The sequence below is a fragment of the Pagrus major genome, chromosome 1 (assembly GCF_040436345.1).
Source record: "Pagrus major chromosome 1, Pma_NU_1.0".
NCBI classification, from domain to species: domain Eukaryota; kingdom Metazoa; phylum Chordata; class Actinopteri; order Spariformes; family Sparidae; genus Pagrus; species Pagrus major.
Genome location: NC_133215.1, coordinates 34,742,379 through 34,760,987, shown reverse-complemented (window position 1 = coordinate 34,760,987; position 18,609 = coordinate 34,742,379). Strand labels below are relative to the sequence as shown.

Below are 18,609 nucleotides of genomic sequence, written 5' to 3'. Positions count from 1 at the left end.
CTGACAGAAAACCGTCTCTGTGGTCGGCAGGAAGAGACAGGAAGAGACGTCTGGTTTCCCTTCAGTAAGAAGAATACACATCATGCTGCAGAAGGGAAAGACAGAGCACAGTGTGCAGAGGATGGTGCTTCAGATGCTGCTGTGAACAGGAATGTGATATTTACAGCTTGATGGATGGACTGACTATTCATATAGAATTTTATCAAATCAAATCAGTTGTATTTATATAGCCCATGATCACAATCACATTGCCTCAGTGGGTTTTACAACCTGTACAGTGATCAGCATCCTCTGTCCTCAGACCCAGGGGTAGCAGCAGCAGCAGGGGAGAAAATAGAAGAAACCTCAGGAAGAGCCACAGAGGACGGATCCCTCTCCCTGGACAGACAGACAGACAATAGATGCCACGTGCACAGAACAGAACAACAAACTCACAGATTTATTCATTTATCACTGAACTGTGCTTTTTGTACTGCTGTCAAGTGTTTAACTGCAGAGAGACACAGTGTCAGAGATCATCTCAAAGGCAGGACACGTTAGAGCCAATTTATATAGCACCATTCAGACACAAGGCATCACAGTGCTTTAAAGGAGCACAGAAATACATTCAAAACAAGACATTCAGAAAATGTTCATTTTCATTTAAAATACAATAAAACAAAAAGCAAAAACAAGCAAATAAGTCAGAGATGGATTCAGGCCCAAGACCATTTGGCTTCATCCGTCCGAACGCCAAGTCAATCCAGACCCAGCCCACACCTCCTGTTATGAAGACTACAGTACATTATAAATGTTACATTTGCTGTTTTGAGTTAAATATTCTATTGATCAATACGTTGTTAGATGCTGAAAACACAGTGTATATAATCTGTGTATAATCAGGCTTATCTCCCCGTCGTTGACATCATGGCAAGTTAACAGCTAGAGAGAGTAGAGAGAGTAGAGAGAGTAGAGCAGAAGGGAGCAACAAAGCTATCAGGTGTCGGTTTTTATAAATCTAATACAGATGAACGTATGCTGTGCATCTTTCAGCTCTCTTCTCTGTAAGTCTTGTCAATGACTGCAGGATGTCGAGCTGTCATGTTCAGGAAGTGCCGGGAAGCCTTTGTTTGTTGTTTGTACTTTGTCTTTACACCAACTCCTCAACTGAAAAGTTTCCTTGGGGTTACGGCTCTGACTGTGAACTGCAACATCCCTGTTTCTCATGTGGCCGGGGACTTTTATTCACAACTTTACCATCTCTGAGCCTCAGTGGTCACACTGTCTCCTCACAGCAAGGAGGCCCACAACATCAGCAACATTGTCACATAACCAGAAAATACTCTGTGCCGTGTTGAAATGTTAATGTAAAGCATGCTGGGAGGTGAATGAAGTGAATGTTCAGACTAAAGATAAACCTGCTTTGGATTTTTGAAAACATAAACCAATGATACAAGATGAGCACAGAAGCTGAGACAGTTGGTTTCTGCATTTACCTCAGTACTGTGCTCAGACTTATATCAACACAGTTACTGTACAGGTGACGTCATAATCATATTATGACATATTTATGACATATGACATATTTACATTTATTCAAGCAGCGTCTGTAACTACTGTCCCTCCCTGTGTATTGTTACAATACTCCATAACAACACGTTTCACTTCCCGTACATTCTTCACAATAAAAGTCCCCCCGTGGTTTAATTATAAAAGTTTGTACTATGAAGCAGCAACAACATGAGCAGAGTGAACTTGATGAAGCTGAGAGAATGAAGAGGCAGCGAGAGAGACAGGAGCTTGTGACGGACTGAGAGCTGAACACAGTCTGTCTGTGGGAGCTGGTGGGTTCTCTCCGGCTCGGCTTGTCTCGGCTCGGTACGGTTTGAATAAATGTATTAATAAATACAAAAACAACATCAATAACTTATCTTCGCGTTATGGTGCCTTTGAACGCAACATAGGAGTGCCACTGGAAGAGCCTCATGTTTAACTGTGTGATGGAGGTGAAGACGATCATCTTCTTCTTCATGGGTAAGCAGCCTCGCTCATTATGCTTCACTTCAGCTTTGAAGACTTCTGTCGCTTCTGTAGGAACATTCAGTGGCGGTTCTAGCTCGCATGACGCCCTGGGCGAACCTCACCTTCAAAAGACAAGGACAGAAAAACAACAACTCAGGCACAGAATCACTTTTTATTAAACTAATATTCACAATATTATTATGACGGAAAATGCTTATTTGGAAGCAATTCGTGATGTGATTGACTTTCGCCTACTAATTGCATTAGTTGTGCACTATTACATGATCATTGGTCATTTTGGTTTGTACTAACTGGGCAATTTTCATACTTGTATTTATTATTTATTAAATAACAACACACTGCCCACACTGTTTATAATTACACTGTCTATATTTGTACATATTATGTTTATACGATTCTATTTCTCACCTTTTTATTATATTGTTTCTTTTTTTATCATTATTATTATTGTTTATTGTTATATTGAACTGTCCTTTGGCTGCTGTGACGCACATATTTCCCCGTTTAATAATAATAAAGGAATTCTGATTCTTCAAAACATAAAGTTTACGGTCAGAGAAGGTTGCAGACGCTACAATGCTGCATATTTTTGTGTCAGGTGGTCAATTCTGCATGGGTTCATCCCAACAAGAGACTTCTTTCACAAACTAGTAGTCTTTTGATCCATTGTTAATATAGAAATATGGATTATAGCTGCTTTAAACTTGATCTGTAAAGGAGGCATTAAAGCTGCATTTTCCAGTTGCATTTCTCCAGGCATGTTTTGTGCTTCACTGCCCAGTGTGTCTGTTGGTGTGACAGAGACAAACATGATGCAAACATCTTGCAGCCCCTGTTGAGCTGCATGAAGCAGTAAAGTGTAACAGAACCTCACATTTTACCCCTCAAGAAAGATTGAACTCATTTGCTGCTTCTAAATATCTCATTTTTTGTAGAGGTTTAGTTTGTAACAAACAGTATCAGAGGGAGAGAAAATGTTTGGATCCCTGCTGAACTCTGTAGAAAGACTGAAGAAAGTGACTCACTCCTGAGTGACGTGCCACAGATCTAATGTACATCTTAATTATTAAAAAGGTGACAATCAGCAAAAACACTTCAAGGGATTTGATACACACGAGTATACAGCATTTCATAAGGCTGTAATAGTGACACTAATATTCACTGTCAGTGGATCAGCTGCCCATTGTAAACCTCTGTTAACTGGTTATCTCTTTATTTTACAGTGATAATCTCATCTGATTGTGAGGAAGTGAAGAAGAACCTGACCGGCACTGAGGGAGGATCCATCACACTACCTGACCCTGTGAAGGGACATGGGTTTCTCTTATTTGAAAGAAATGCGATTGCTATGGTGAACGAGGAGAAAATCACTACATATGAGGGAAAATACAAGGACAGACTTCTGTGGAACAAAAACACTGGACTCTTTACAATCACAGGACTGCAGAGGAGCGACTCAGGGAGTTATGCTATTGACCCTAAAGATGGAGGACGTCGTGCTGGATATAAACTCACAGTGTATGGTAAGTCACATTTCCTTTGCCGTATACTGACCAGTCTGTTGGTGGTAACATTGTTCTGATAGCATCCTAGCCCCGTCTGTGACCTCAGCAGTCCATATGTTGCTCCCTGGAATAGGTCAATATTATAAATCATCAAACATCAGTTTACTGATAGTGGCCTGTATCTTCAGGTGTATTTGCATGAGCTCACAGTCACAGACGTCTGCTCTCTGCCCAGAATGTTTAACATTTTTGGCAGGGGGGGAAATTCAATGAAAATACATTTTTGCACAGACTGCAGCTGAGTTAATGTACGACGAGTGAAGACATCAAGCAAAGACACTCAGGCTGTGGAAATATTGATCCCAGAGCACCGTGAGATGGAACCACAGGGTGAAGTACAGTATAGAGCTCACAAAGGAGTCTAACAGCATCCATGACAGCTTGATGCTGACACTGTCAGTTCAGCTTGTTGGGGCGTTACACACCATTTAAAAGGAAAATTAATAATCAGAGGTAATTATTAATAATCTCAAATAAAAGGATCTAATTTACATCAGACCACCTTGGGAACACCAGCCTTAAAGAAGGGAAGAGATAGTCAGTTCAGTGGTTCAGTATCATAAATGATGCTGAACTATCAGTTTGGAGCTCTTGTACAAAACTAAATAGACACCATGTTTATTCAAAAGCTTTTCATCTTAAACAACCAGTAAACACACAATGAATCTAGTATCTAAAGATGTCTTGTAAACAGGTGTGTGAAAAGAAAAGTGGTGGCTGGGATTCAAAACAGCCACTGAGGCCACATGGCGTGGACAAAGAAAACTACAAACAAAATGGCTGAAAAAGGGAGGACTCATGTCCAAAATGAGGGCACCACATGTTTCCCAATTCATTCTGAGCCCTCACAGACTTAGTTGACGCCACCTGTTAAGTGTTTGAGTGAGAGAGTCTGCAAGAGGCTGAAATGGTACAAATAGGAATGGGGCAGCACAAGTCAGGTTTGTGGACCATGGCTTCTTTCTTCAGAGAGCAAAGAGCATCTCATAAACACAGTCAAGTTTAAATCCCACAATGAACAAATTCCTGTGTGGGTCCCTACAAGCTCATCAAGTCAACACATAAAGAAACCATCAAACTCATGAAGAAAGTCTCCGGGTCCACTGGTTGGGGGAGAACTTGCTGATATGAGAGTCAAAAATAAAGACAGGATCAGAGCTCGACCAATCTTAGGGAGTGAAAAGTTCTGATATGGATACTGTGTATCGGTTGAAATGTACACACTTTTTTAGGTGACAGGTCAAATGTAGTTATCAAACACTTGTGACAAAGATATATACCAGAGGCAGGATACTTTATTATCTAAGATGACAGCTGTGCACTGAAACAGTAAACCACAATGGAAATGTAACAATTATGAATCACCAAAGCATCATTATCTGCAATGTGTTGTTAAAACCAACAAGTTTTCATATTGGCCGATACTGACAACATATACGCATGTACTGATACATCTGATCAGTGCACAGCTGAGTGCCACCTGAACAAATGAATGAAATCAGAAGTATCTGGTTAATCAGTCTGATTGAATTCCAATGAAAAAGAGTCATTCCCACACACACTTATCACCTCGGCACTAATTTATTACAAAAGATGGACGCTTCCTGTAAGGACACTCCCACACAGGGTTCCAAGCCTGCAACTCCCCTCCAGTTAGAACTGAAGAAGCCTCTTGGATGAGAGCTGAAAGTCCAGTTGTCTACGATATAGCATTTAGAATCACCCTGAAAATGTTTCCTGTTGACTTTAACTGGGAGAAACACAAAAAGACAGTCAGTAACATTTGTGAACAGAGAGTGGGACCAGAGTACGAGGCTCTGCAGTCAGACATATTGTCTCATTTGAATCTCTTTCCTCTCTTTCTCCTCCAGAGTCTGTCCCGACTCCTGCAGTGAACAAAGTGAATGTGAGTGCTGAGAGCTGCACCCTGCTGTGTTCTGTGGAGAGAGCTGAAGAGACGACCCTGCTGTGGTACAAAGACGAGGTGATAGTGAACCTGAGCAGCTCTGATCTCTCTCTGCCTCTCACTGTACACGAGCAGGACTTCAGCTCCTCTTACAGATGTGTGGCTGCCAACCCTGCTGAGAATAAGACTCTTCCTGTTAATGCTATCATATCCTGCGGGGGACAAAACATCACAGAGGACGGTGAAAGACATCGTAAGACTAATTCAGACACTGATTTTTAACGGATAAGGACAACACCATCAATGAGATGTACATGATAGTTTATTGAGGTGGAATATGAGTGTGATGTTGATGAAGTGTTGAGCAGCTGCAGTGGGGAAGGCTTGGTGAGGGATCAACAGCAGCTCCCGGGCTGGCAGACCCCCTATAACAAAGAGAGAGACAGAGAGAGACAGACAGGAGAAGGGGAGTGACTGTGGTGTGGTCCTGCTCACGAACTTCAGCTTAAACTTTTATCTCCATTAAAAGATAAACATCTTATATTATAAAGACACTCGTCTTTCACATGTTGTCCAGTGTAATTTGTGGATGTTGGATGTTTTGTTTGACAGATATCATCATTGGAATCTTAATCCCCATCGTGTTTGCTGTCCTTGTCCTTCTTGTTGCTTGTACCATCAAGTGGAAGTGTTTCGACAAAAAAACCCGACACACACAAGGCAGGTATTTGTTTTCTTAATGTCACTGCTGGATGAGAGTTTGTCTCAGTGTAATGTGTGCATGTGTCTACACATTTGAATATTTCTAGGACTAAAGCTTCATTTCAACCTGTCATACTGAATCCTGACATCCTTTGTATTTCTCTGTTCGGTTCTTGTTCATGTAAATCTGTTTTGAAGTGCAGCACAGCAGTAGAAGTTCAGAGGCTGTTCTTGGCGGTTCTCTTCTGGTTGAGTGTGTGAGTGTCAGCTCATGAACATGTAATGTGAGCGTGGTATGACACGTTTTGTTTGTAGAAATGTTGTTGTGACATTGTACAAATGTCAACGCATCAGTGGTTCACACAAAACATTAACTACCAACGTTTTGTCCTTATTCTAAACAGTTTGAGGTACCAAAGTTGGAAACTTACTGGAAGCCGCGCCAGACAAGATCAACAGAACTCACGATAGATACACACCGGTATTTACATCCAGCTGTAAGCGATCGAGCGATACACAAACACAAGAGGGATCTGCCTGCACTAGTGATTTGAAACTTTGAAACTCACAGCTGGATGTAAATACCGGTGTGTATCTATCGCGAGTTCTGTTGATCTTGTCTGGCTTCCGTAGTGCAGACGGCTGTGAGGGAGACTCGCGTGCACGTGGGAGCGTGCCTCCAGGCAGATATAGTATAGTGAATGTTTAGGCTAGAAAAATGTACTAAATGACGTCGTTGCACTTAGCTGCACTTTTAGGAATAAGAAACTACACCGGACTTCTCATCAGCATGAGGGTGAGTCGATGATGACTGAATTTCATTCTAGAGTGAACTATTCCTTTAAAGAGCGAGAAAGCGGGAAGGGGAAGAGAGGGAGGGAGATAAAGACAAAGAGAGTGCACAGGAAAAAAACTGCCCTTCACCTGTTGTGTGTATTGTCTTCATGTCTGTTTCACATTGTACAGATACAGACATTCAGACTGTGGTGGAACCCTGGTATGACGTCCATACGACTGTCTACAGGTCGTTTTCAGTCTATTTTTGTGTTCATGTTGCGGTAGAAATATTCGAGACTCTGACTCTGTAGATGAAGTGGCGCTGCAGCTTGACATGGACTGAGGAGGTGCGACTCACACCACCAGTGTGGCTGCTCTAACCTGTTACCATGGTCACTGACACCAAGCACACACGCTCCTCACGCATCCAGTGTCGTCTCACACAGTAAAAATATCAGTGTGAACACGTCTTACTGATTAGAGTTGGGATCTGTTCAGTGTTATTGACGGGTGAGGGATATAAATGCAGCCTGTGATGAGGTTTATTTAAACTAAAGGCTGGGGGGAACACAGAGCTTCTTGTTTTACAGACTTTACAGTATCCTGTAAATCATCTGTCACAGTGGTGCTTCCCAAATTACAATGTTCTCTGTGCACTGTGGCTCTTTGTAAGCGTGATGACTGCAGGAGTTGTAGCTCTGGCTCCAGATCTTGGGCTCAGCTTGTGTTTGTATTTGAAAGCAGATCACATCCACGTTAAACACTTTCATGGTTCTGCCAAGTATACTCACCCACCCATACACACACACACACGCACGCACGCAAGCACGCACACACGCACGCAAGCAAGCACGCACACGCACACACACACACACACAGACACAGGCGTACAGCCATGAGGCGATAATTATAGTTCTTTAAAGCAGCATTATGTCTAAATTGTCATTATAATTGTCATTAGAGAGCAGAAACAAGTGACAGAGACACCGTTCACTCTGTTACAACACACTGTACCATCAACATGACAGTGAAACTGTTATTTCAAGGTCAGAAAGTTGCATCATGTTGCTTTCAGGGAAGTTTTTATTTAGATGTTTTTAGAGTTTTTTTTTAATGTAAAGTACTGTGTCACTATGGTTATGAAAAGTGCTATATGAATAAAGTTTGAATTAAATACAAGTTAAGATGTGTATCTCTAACTCTTCTCTCTGTGTAGATTCAGTGAACAGAAAAGCAGAAGTTCAGTACACGATATGTGAATACAGACGCCAGGTTGGTAACACAAATACACACCCTGACTAATGTTTAATGGAAATGATGATCCTGCTCCTAAACAATGCTATTATTAGCATTGTTTGCTTAGTTATCCTCCCACCAAGTCGATTCAGTCATCCTGTCCTCCTCCCATGCTGATGTCAAAGTCAGGTGAAGTTTCGTGGTCTACAAAACATTTCTGGAGCTTCACAGTAAAACATCCTCCTGAATGTAGACAGGGACTGTTTTAAGTCCCTGGAAGCTCCAACATCTCAAATTGATTTGAAAAGATGTTATTTACTCCCTTTCCGAAACCGAAATCTTAGCCGCTACGTTAAAAGTGTACTGCTATATAGCACTTAGAAATACCATGACCTGGATGACTGAGGACCTTCATCAACAAGCAACAGAAATGTTTTGTGGACCATCAAACTTCACCTGACTTTCCATCAGTTATGGAGGTGAGAAGATTATGACTGAATTTTCATTTATGGGTGAACTTATCCTTTATTAACTGCAGAATCTGCCTGAGAATAATCACATTTTCAAGTTTTTTTCAGTAGCAGAGTAATCCAGTGACAGTTGTCTGTACTTTCATGGTCACACTGCAAACAGGAGCTGCTAATAGCTAATTCTACATACTTTAATGGAGCTTCTTTTCCAAAATGTGAACAAACGTAGGCTAAAAGAAACAGGACTCAAGCTTTCGGGCTTTGAGAGGATTTCAGGGGCCTTGTTTTCTCTGTGTTATCTAATAGGGGCCCACTGTGACAGGTGTTGCTGCTCTTAGCCAAAGCACTTGAGAGGCCAACTTTAACTTTATGCTACTTAGTTTAGATAGTTTGACCATCAAGAAGACATCACGCTGAAGTCTCTGTTGTATCTTGTTCTTACACTGGAGCCACAGTTCCACACAGATCAGATGGCTGAGTTTCAGTCAAAAGAACTCACACCATTGCTCACTTCCTTAGTTTTTGTTTCTGCAGGGAGGACGTGGAACAGATTCATCAGGACCTGTTGACCGCTCCAATCTAACAACAATCTTCTATAAACTGGTGCCTCATCGCATGGTTCACACAGACACTGCTGATCAAACAATGGACGACCTGCAAACGTGATCAATTGAGTGATTCCAGGGTTGGGTTATATTACTGTGAAATATCAGGAGCCTAACTGTGCCGTGCTCTGATCATTAGTATTTTCTAGATGAGTATCACTGAGGGTTATTTGTTAGAAGGTCTTTCAAGTGCTCTCTTATTAGTATCCACTTTATCAGTGTACATCATTTGTCCCCGTCACTGTTTAAAAGCATAATTTCTTAGAAACAATCTGAAAAAGAAACATTGATTAACAAATGGAAATATGAGCTGGTGCTTTCTGCAGTAGATGTGATAATGGCATTGTTCATCTGACATGGTGTTGAAGTGGCAGATGTGATGCATATACACTCTGTTACTAAGTCGGTCAATGTTAGTGTGTTTCATGCTGTGTATTTTCTTATTGCCAGTTTTGTAGCAGCCTCGGCTCGGCCCTGTTATGCTTCTGTTTCCTTGCCCTTATTATCTACATTGACCATCAGCACATCTGCAGAAATAGATATCAATTCTGAATATTTGAAAGGTTCAATACTGATTTTCCACAGTTACACTCATTACTCGAGTTCCAGCTGTACATTATCACTTTCTCTTATTTTTGATAGTGAGTTCAGACACACACACACACACACTAGACCGAAAACAATAATGTTTCTAAGAAGTGTAAAATGTAATGTTTACTACAGTCTTTCTACGTTTCTCTGCCAAGAAAAGAAAAGTCACATCTTCTCATCATGTTATGGTCTTGTTATTGTTGTCATTTTAAGTAAAAATCTTTATCTGCTCAATGTTGTGTCAGTTTTTCTCCATGGAATTGAAAGTTTTATCGAATATCAATATTTTTCGATGTATCTTTTGAACAGAATGTGGCAGCTTTGAAATTGTCCTACATACAAAAGTGACTGTTTTTAAGTATTTTACATTGTTGCTTGTTGTGTTTTTATTTGCATGACTTTTTTTGTTGTATTGCATGCTTTTATTGTTGCAACTTGGTTTGTGTCTGCACTTCTGTCACTGCTTGATGTCTGCACTCCCCTTAATTCATTTGATTGCTGATAACCTGCACCTGGTAGATCTCTTGATTTTGTAACAGGCACTGGCAACCACTACTTGGTTTTCTGAGAATGGCGCGAGGGACCAATGGCGTCGTTCGACGGGTGGGACCAACCACCTGGGCAAAAGGTTAAAGATGAGGAGCCTGGCACAGAAAGGAAAAAAAGACGGCAGAGGTGTAGAGCGAGGACAGAGGCGTGTGGAGCATGGACGGTGGTGTACCAGGCTGGTGGAGAGAGGGACACTGACGAGCTGCCACCTTTTCTCTGCTACACCCACACTGGACTGCAGGTTTTAAGGGATCGGTCCTTATTCAGATCACAGTAGTTTTTGCATGAGACTTCGCAGCTCTGTGTTATAAGCAAAGTTCTACGCAATCTATTCAGGGGCAGATCATAATATTTCCATCTTTCTTCCCAGCCATGCATATCTCTATCTAGTACTGGTACGCTTCTTCTGCAGAGATATGTCCCTGCTGTGAGGGATAAACGTTCTGTCCAGTCGTTCTTTTCTATTCTTCACTTTTCTTTGGGGGGTTTCCTATTCTACACACAGCTTCATCACCTCCCCAAATATTCTTTAACCACCAAAGACCTTCTCATTTTCTTTGTACTCATGGCAATAAATCTTCATGTTCACTCAATTACGAGTCTCTCCTGATTGAACTGTAGCAAACAAACAGACGTGCTCGTAAGGTTTGTTCCTTCTTCTGACATCAGCCATTAGTTGTTCCACAGGTGAGGACTGAGGAGAAATGTCCGTCATTATCTCCAGTGGTTCTCATCTGTGGGAGAGTCTGCAGAGGAGCTGAGTGTGTGTGAATCTGATGGTTTCAAACTAAATCTGAAGACAGTTGAGCAGTCTGAGTGAAGCTGTGTGGTATTTCCTTTTGTTTCAGGTGTTGTATTATCTCACATACTTTCATATCAATTTCTTTAGAGAATTTGTATTGCAATCTTGCAGGGAGGATGCTGTGAGGTCTGTATTTGGGATGTGAGCATTAGATGTATAGTCAACAGCCTAATGCATCTCTTAGGACAAATACACACTGAAGAAGTTTGAGTTTCACTCAGTAAGTTGCTTGTTTTCCATTCTTTTATCCAGTGCACATTCTGTTAAAGTAAGAGTGGCAAATACTTCACATTACTCTTTATCAGTTCTCTGTCATTCAACCAGTTATACTGTGTGTGGTGGGGCTGCAATAATCCAGCCAAAATAAGTCTAGCAAAGACTCAGTTTTAAAACTGAATGTTGGGCATGAAAACTTTGGCCTAAATACAAATATGTTGCAGTATTCTGAAGCTGTTTTAAAGAACTCTGGTTGATTTCCAGCATGTTACCGATGGTGACGATCCTCTGGCAGTGAAGCATCCCCCTCTTGTGTCCCTTTTCATTATAACATCTACGTATCTTCTTCAAATATGTAATAATGAATTGAGGAAACGGCTTGAGTCTGACTCAGAAATTCAGTCACAGGAATACAGTGAGCAGATGTTTCATCAATTGGGTCGAGCTGTCAGCTTCAGGACACCCAGCCGACTGGATATGTTTGTCCACAGAAACTTGACCCAGACCTTTAAACGACCAACACTGTTAACATTCATGAAGAGATATGATCAGAGGCGGAGAAAAGCTAAACTGTGCATCTTGCCTCAAACTGTTTTAAATAAAATCAAACATATATGAGAGACAACAGGTTCCACACTTTCATTTCTCAGTTCTAATGAGCAGGACACAAACACTGTGAGCAGTGGAGTGTAATGACTGTGTAGTTACTGTATAGTGACAGAATGACAATATCAGAGAAACACTGAACATTTTTCAATCATTTATTCATTCATCACAACACACATACATCAGAGTTTAGACAACATGATTAGCATTATGTTAGAGAACTGGTCAGAACTCTCAAACCCTGTATAAACCAGCATCTTCTAACCATGGACCTCGCTACCACTGGAGACACAGAGGTTTTGTACTGGGAAATGTACATTCTGCAATGACACAAAGACACATTCTGTGTTATGAGATGAATAAACCTGATTGTGACATTTTATAGAGTTGAAACTTTTAAATTTGGCATTTAGTGATTTCATTTCCAGACGTAGAATGGCACTCATTAGAGTGCATACCGACAGCCCCATTTTGTACTCACTTAAATACACTACATCAGCAGTTTTATTTGGATTTGCAATATACTCACTCATAGATACCAGCCACCTAAATACACCTGATCATTTCCATCAAGATTCATGAAATTGGAAAAAAACAACAACAACACCGTATCTCACAATATTAAAGAAAGTGGATCTGCACCAAAGGATGAGGGGGTCTGTTCTGGGCCGCTACCCATCCTCCATCCAACCAACCATAAAATGGACAGGGGGGAAAACATACCCATTTCAACAGTGCACTTACTATAAACAAGTGGAAAGTTTACAGACTATTTTGGCCGATTAGTCAGATTGTCTTTGGTCAGGTGGTGGACATTTAAAATCCTGGTTCTGGCCCTGAAAGTGTTAAGTGCTAGCACTGAACAATATTAAAACATCCAAGAAATCCAAAACCAGAAAACCAGAAGAATTTCATAAACCAAACAGGACATCCTCACTCCCTGCAGCATTGTTCTGAGGAGAAGTCAGGTACTCATGATGCACAACTGTCATATAATAATGTGTAGAAATAGTACACAGCTTTAAAGAAAAACACCTGATGACTCTTCTGACTAAAAACAGTTTATAATGGAAGAGGGAGAGATTATTGCGAGAGCATTAATTAGATTAGCAGGAAGCTGCCATCTCAAAACTTCTATGAGGGCAGGAGGAAACTATTCATACTTGACACTGATTTATGTCCTTGATAATGAAAACTCATGTTCTACAGCCACAAGTATCTGACTTCCACACATACTTTTCTCCTACACAACATCACATGAGCATATTATAACTGTCTTACAATAATGTTTGCCTTTTATTTCTTTCTAAGTAGCATTGACAGAAATATTGTGATTTTGAGATAAAATGCGCCTAAAAGACACTTCAAAGGAGAGTTAGAGCTCAAGAAGTGAACCAGTGCCTCTGATCACTGAGATTTCACTTCATCACATAATACAAGTATGTTTAAAACTATTTTAAAAAGAGGATTAAACCCAGTGTCATTCAGTGCACCCAGTACAGTTCACTTCTCAACATCTGATTCATGTTCGTAGAAAATGTGAGGGTCATGAGTTAATCAGGGTCGTACTGCACTGATGAAGGCCTTAATGGCTGAAACGTGTAGGCACGTTTTCTCTGATGTTGTGATTCAACAGCCATGATTAATTACAGGCTTTTTCTATGATTCTAAAAGAACAAGATCCCTTAACTGATGAGCACCAGAGGGACAACCGAGCAGCACTCCTTGCATCCTGTTTTTGATCTGATTCATGTTATCTGCTGCTCAGGGAGGCCAATGAGAATCCTTTTACTTCTTAAGTTTGAGTCACGTCACCACAGGTGTGTGAATCTTTTCCTTTACATCGTATTCAAAGTGTCATTGACTTCTTATTCTTAACTTTGGTCAAAATGTTCTTGCACTTTGTTGGCTTTAGGTTTTAAATGATGAACCAGCATGGCAGTGTGTGATCATCACTCCACAGATGTTGGCTTCAGACTAAGCTGAGGTCTCTGCAGAGGAATGGATCGTTATCAGAGAACAGGGTAATCATGGTGGAACTTGCGACCGCTCCTTTATTTCGCACCATGTCGATGAGGTCTCGTGCTTTCTCTGCCCTGGGTTTGACTCGGGCAGCCTTTCCCTCTGCATCACTTAAAACGCTGCAGCGTAGAAGTTCATCCAGCAGCTTGTTTAGGACAGGATCAGACACTCGGTCGATAAAGTGTGGCCGCGCTCTTCATAGCTTCTCCTCTGCTGAGGTGCTGATATTTTTCTTTGGCTGATTTTCATCTGCACATGAAAATGAAGCTGGAACAATAATTTGATACAATAATCAGTGGCCAAAATAAAAAAATAATAAATGCCATACCAGGCACTGCCATGACCTCAGAGGGTAAAGCTGGTGATCTCTATACGTAAACTATTGTCAACAAATACAAAAACTATGTCTAATAGTGTGTCTACACAAAAAGCCTTTTTTCCAAAAAAGAAAGTGGGAGTGGAAGTCACATTAAATCTAAAAACATGCATCTCTTGTCAGTGTAAAATGTGAATGATATATCTCACACAGTATCTTTGCCTCACAGTTTGAAAACCTCTGCCACAGACTGAGTGATGCTGTCTTTACCACGCAGATGAAGGTTGTACTCCCAAACTTGTGTCCTGTTTGGATCTTGCACCATCAGAGTCACTTCCTCTGTGCTCGTCGTCATGAAGATCTCAAACGTTGCGTGGTAATTTGGTCCGTAATTGTCAAAAAACGTTGCATGCTGAAATGAAAAGGACACAAGGCATTTAGCTCACTGTTTTTAGTTTGACTCACATTTGTGTCCGATAGTCATACTCACTGAAGGCTGGATTGTATAGACATCTGGGTCACTGAAGAGGCTGTAGTTTTGGCCTTTGTGGAGGAGACAGTGGGACGGGGCCTTGATGTACTCACACTCTTCATGTTGCACTTTTACCTTCAGTGACAACACAACATTTAGTTATTTTGTTATTTTGAGTTTTAGACTGAATGGTCCAACTCAAAGAAGAAAGACAAAAGACGTAAATCTGTTCAGTCTCACATTTTTGATATATGAAGACATTTCAATGGCTCTCCACAAGAGGGCCTAATGAGGTACCAAGTACACTAGATACTGTACACTGCTTTTGCAGATAGGAGGAAGCCACTTTTATCACTCAGAGGAGATTCAAAACAAAACAGTTTGAACTGATGGTACAGTGTGGTGTGTGAGGCTTTTACCTCCTTCAGAGGTACGTTGCCCGGTAGCACAATGACACTGACAATGAGCGTTCCCCCTCTGCATGGTGGCCGCAGGAACAGCAGGACTTGGCCACTTACTGGTTTCGTAACCGTCTGCCTGAAGGTAGCGGTTGGAATAGGGAGTGTCCGGGGTGTGTACATTCCTTACAGATGCTGTTGGCGTTTTTCTTCAGCCTGAGGTCAGACAGGAAGCTGCTTTAGTGTGACAATGTTCTTTTAGCTTCCTCACAATCTAAGCTCTCCTCACAGGTGACTTGAGTCTTCAGAAGTCTGACACTTCCAAACCAACCGTGGAGAATCACATGAAGATTATCATCTCTTCCATTGGTAACTTTTTTTCTTTTTGTGGTTTACATCCACTTGTAAAGAGCATGTATATGACGGCAGTCTTCAGTTCCCATGATTTCTACAGCTCTCATTTTTCAGTGATGGAATGGGTGGAACACAAACTACTTTGTCACAAAAACATTCATGAAGTTTGGTTCAAATACGTTTTTGTTATGAGTCTTCTGAAAATGTGACCAAATCTCCACCAAAAGGTGCCCAGCCAACATGGGCTTACAAGATACTGCAGACACAACAAAAAGCAATCACATGAAAATATAATGAGAGAGAAGGAACAGAAATGACACTGTTGAACCAAATGTGAGCATTAGGCACATCTGAACACTGACTATGTCTTTATCACATCAAACACAACGCGCCCTCCTACGTTGCTGAAATACATTGCTTGAGTTTTATCTTAGTTTATTTCTTAGTTTATTTTTCTCATGTCTCCACTCACTACACTGACAATACACAATATTCAACAAAACTTGAAGGTAATTTCAGTCTCAGTGAGAAGAGCTATATCATCCATGTGTAGAAGAGTGACATCTGTAAAGTCATCCTGTCTGACACCAATAGCTTAATTTCTAGTACTGGATCATTTATATAGATAACAGACAGTGCAGGAGAGAGCAGGTCCCCCTGTTTTACACCAGATGGGGTTGGAAAAAACAACATGGCAATCATGTTACATAACCTGCTAACATATAATATATGCATCTTGTGTTTAGAGTGCAGAGAGGAATGAAAACTCCACTGGAGTACCATGGATGCTTTTCATCTTATGTGAGTAGTGGTGCAGTTTAGCCCCTTGTGGTCAAAATGTGTATTACAGAAAGAGACACTGCGCAGTTTTACAAGTTCAATTTTTTTCATGTGTGTAACAGAGTAAAAAAATATATTTTTCCATTTTCAAAATTTATTTTTTTAATTTGTGTAACAGAGTGAAAAAATAATTTTGAACTTATAAAATGGAGTGCCAGAAAAAAAAATCTCATTTGCCCCTCAGGGCGAGTGAAGAAAAATATTTTTCGACAGGAATTTAAGCCTAATTTTTGTTTTAGGCTGTAGGAGCCATGAAGAATTAGTAGGGTTTTTCTACTAGTAATAAGGTGAAGGGATATTGTTATCTTTTGGTGTTGTTTGTTTTGGTTATGATATTTTATTATGTGGTCATATTGAGTAGGGGGCTCATCTGGATCATCCTCACCACCTGCAGATATGGATTGTATGATTTATCAAAGACTGTAAATAAAGTCAGTGACAGAATCGTTACACTCTGTATCCTCATTGTGAGTCCTATTCATTGATGCAGGCAGAGTTCACGTAACGAGACTTCAATAAATAAAGTGTTCACATATCAAACTTCCATTTTCAAATGTTTTGAGGAAAAGGGCACCAGAAAGAAAATAATTTCTCCCTTTCCCCTCAGGGCTTCCATAGGTATTTGTTTAGCCTGACCACCTTGTTGTACTTACAAGCTTGTGTTCTGGTATTTGTTTAGCCTGACCACACAGACTTATTATAGACAGTTCTGCATGCAGGGTGAGAACCTGACAGAAAACCGTCTCTGTGGTCGGTCTCTGTAGAAATGAAAGCGAGCCACGTGTAGTTGTCGTGGGTTGAGGATGGCGTGCTTTAACTCGTATATATGTCAGGCTGTGGTAAACCAGAGGGCTTGAATGCTGGACAGCGACAGTACATCTTGTTTGTATCTAACCATTTGCTCTGAGTTCAAACGTGACAGGGAAATATGAAGTTGACTGAAAACACATCTGTCTCTAGTTCCATGCTTAGTCTAAACCTCCATTAGCTCAGCAGCCTGTGTATTTACCTCAAAACCCTTCAAGTATGAATTACTTATCACTCAACAGTGACAAAATATATAGCTGCTTTCTTCTTCATCCTTGTTCTTTAAGAAGCTATCAAGACAACTCATCTAAGCAATGAAAAAGCACATGACTCAACCACAGTCACACTGCCTCACAGTGGAGCAGTTGTCTCTCATGTCATCTTGTCACGTTTTTGTGGTCCAAGAGATGCTAGTTTCCACTTGTGACATTTGGAATCAATGACTATAGATCCAAGGTGTTAAAGTAGTGAAGTTAATGATTGTTCCTAACCAGCTCTGACTTCATCAGTGGGTTGATGGTAGTGCTGATATGGCAGAACATGGCATAATTCAGTGAGATAAAGAGTTATAAAGCATCAAATAGCAAAGCAATAGAAACAGCTATTCCTGCTAACTTTAATTCACTACAGAACATTCTTACTCTTCCTGACAGTCATTCATCACTCACTGAATGAGCACCGATCTGCATCAGCACCATACCTCACCACTGTGAGATGATCCTTGTTAGAAGAATAGGACTGACTTCAACAAGCTTGTGTTCTGGTATTTGTTTAGCCTGACCACACAAACTTATTATAGACAGTTCTGCATGTAGGGTGAGAACCTGACAGAAAACCGTCTCTGTGGTCGGCAGGAAGAGACAGGAAGAGACGTCTGGTTTCCCTTCAGTAAGAAGAATACACATCATGCTGCAGAAGGGAAAGACAGAGCACAGTGTGCAGAGGATGGTGCTTCAGATGCTGCTGTGAACAGGAATGTGATATTTACAGCTTGATGGATGGACTGACTATTCATACAGAATTTTATCAAATCAAATCAGTTGTATTTCTATAGCCCATGATCACAATCACATTGCCTCAGTGGGTTTTACAACCTGTACAGTGATCAGCATCCTCTGTCCTCAGACCCAGGGGTAGCAGCAGCAGCAGGGGAGAAAATAGAAGAAACCTCAGGAAGAGCCACAGAGGAGGGATCCCTCTCCCTGGACGGACAGACAGACAATAGTGCTGCATGCACAGAACAGAACAACAAACTCACAGATTTATTCATTTATCACTGAACTGTGCTTTTTGTACTGCTGTCAAGTGTTTAACTGCAGAGAGACACAGTGTCAGAGATCATCTCAAAGGCAG

The 18,609-nt window shown here is 40.9% G+C and overlaps 1 protein-coding gene across 1 annotated transcript; it reads left to right on the top strand.

Annotated features, from left to right (window-relative positions):
- The first annotated feature begins 689 nt into the window (after positions 1-689).
- LOC141002336 (uncharacterized) lies at positions 690-9,500 on the top strand. The gene is made up of 7 exons (XM_073473674.1): positions 690-779; positions 1,944-2,013; positions 3,246-3,545; positions 5,459-5,746; positions 6,106-6,213; positions 8,189-8,244; positions 9,213-9,500. Exons 1-7 carry the CDS (start codon positions 690-692, stop codon positions 9,342-9,344), a joined length of 1,044 nt encoding a protein of 347 aa, XP_073329775.1. The 3' UTR covers positions 9,345-9,500.
- Positions 9,501-18,609: the final 9,109 nt, after the last annotated feature.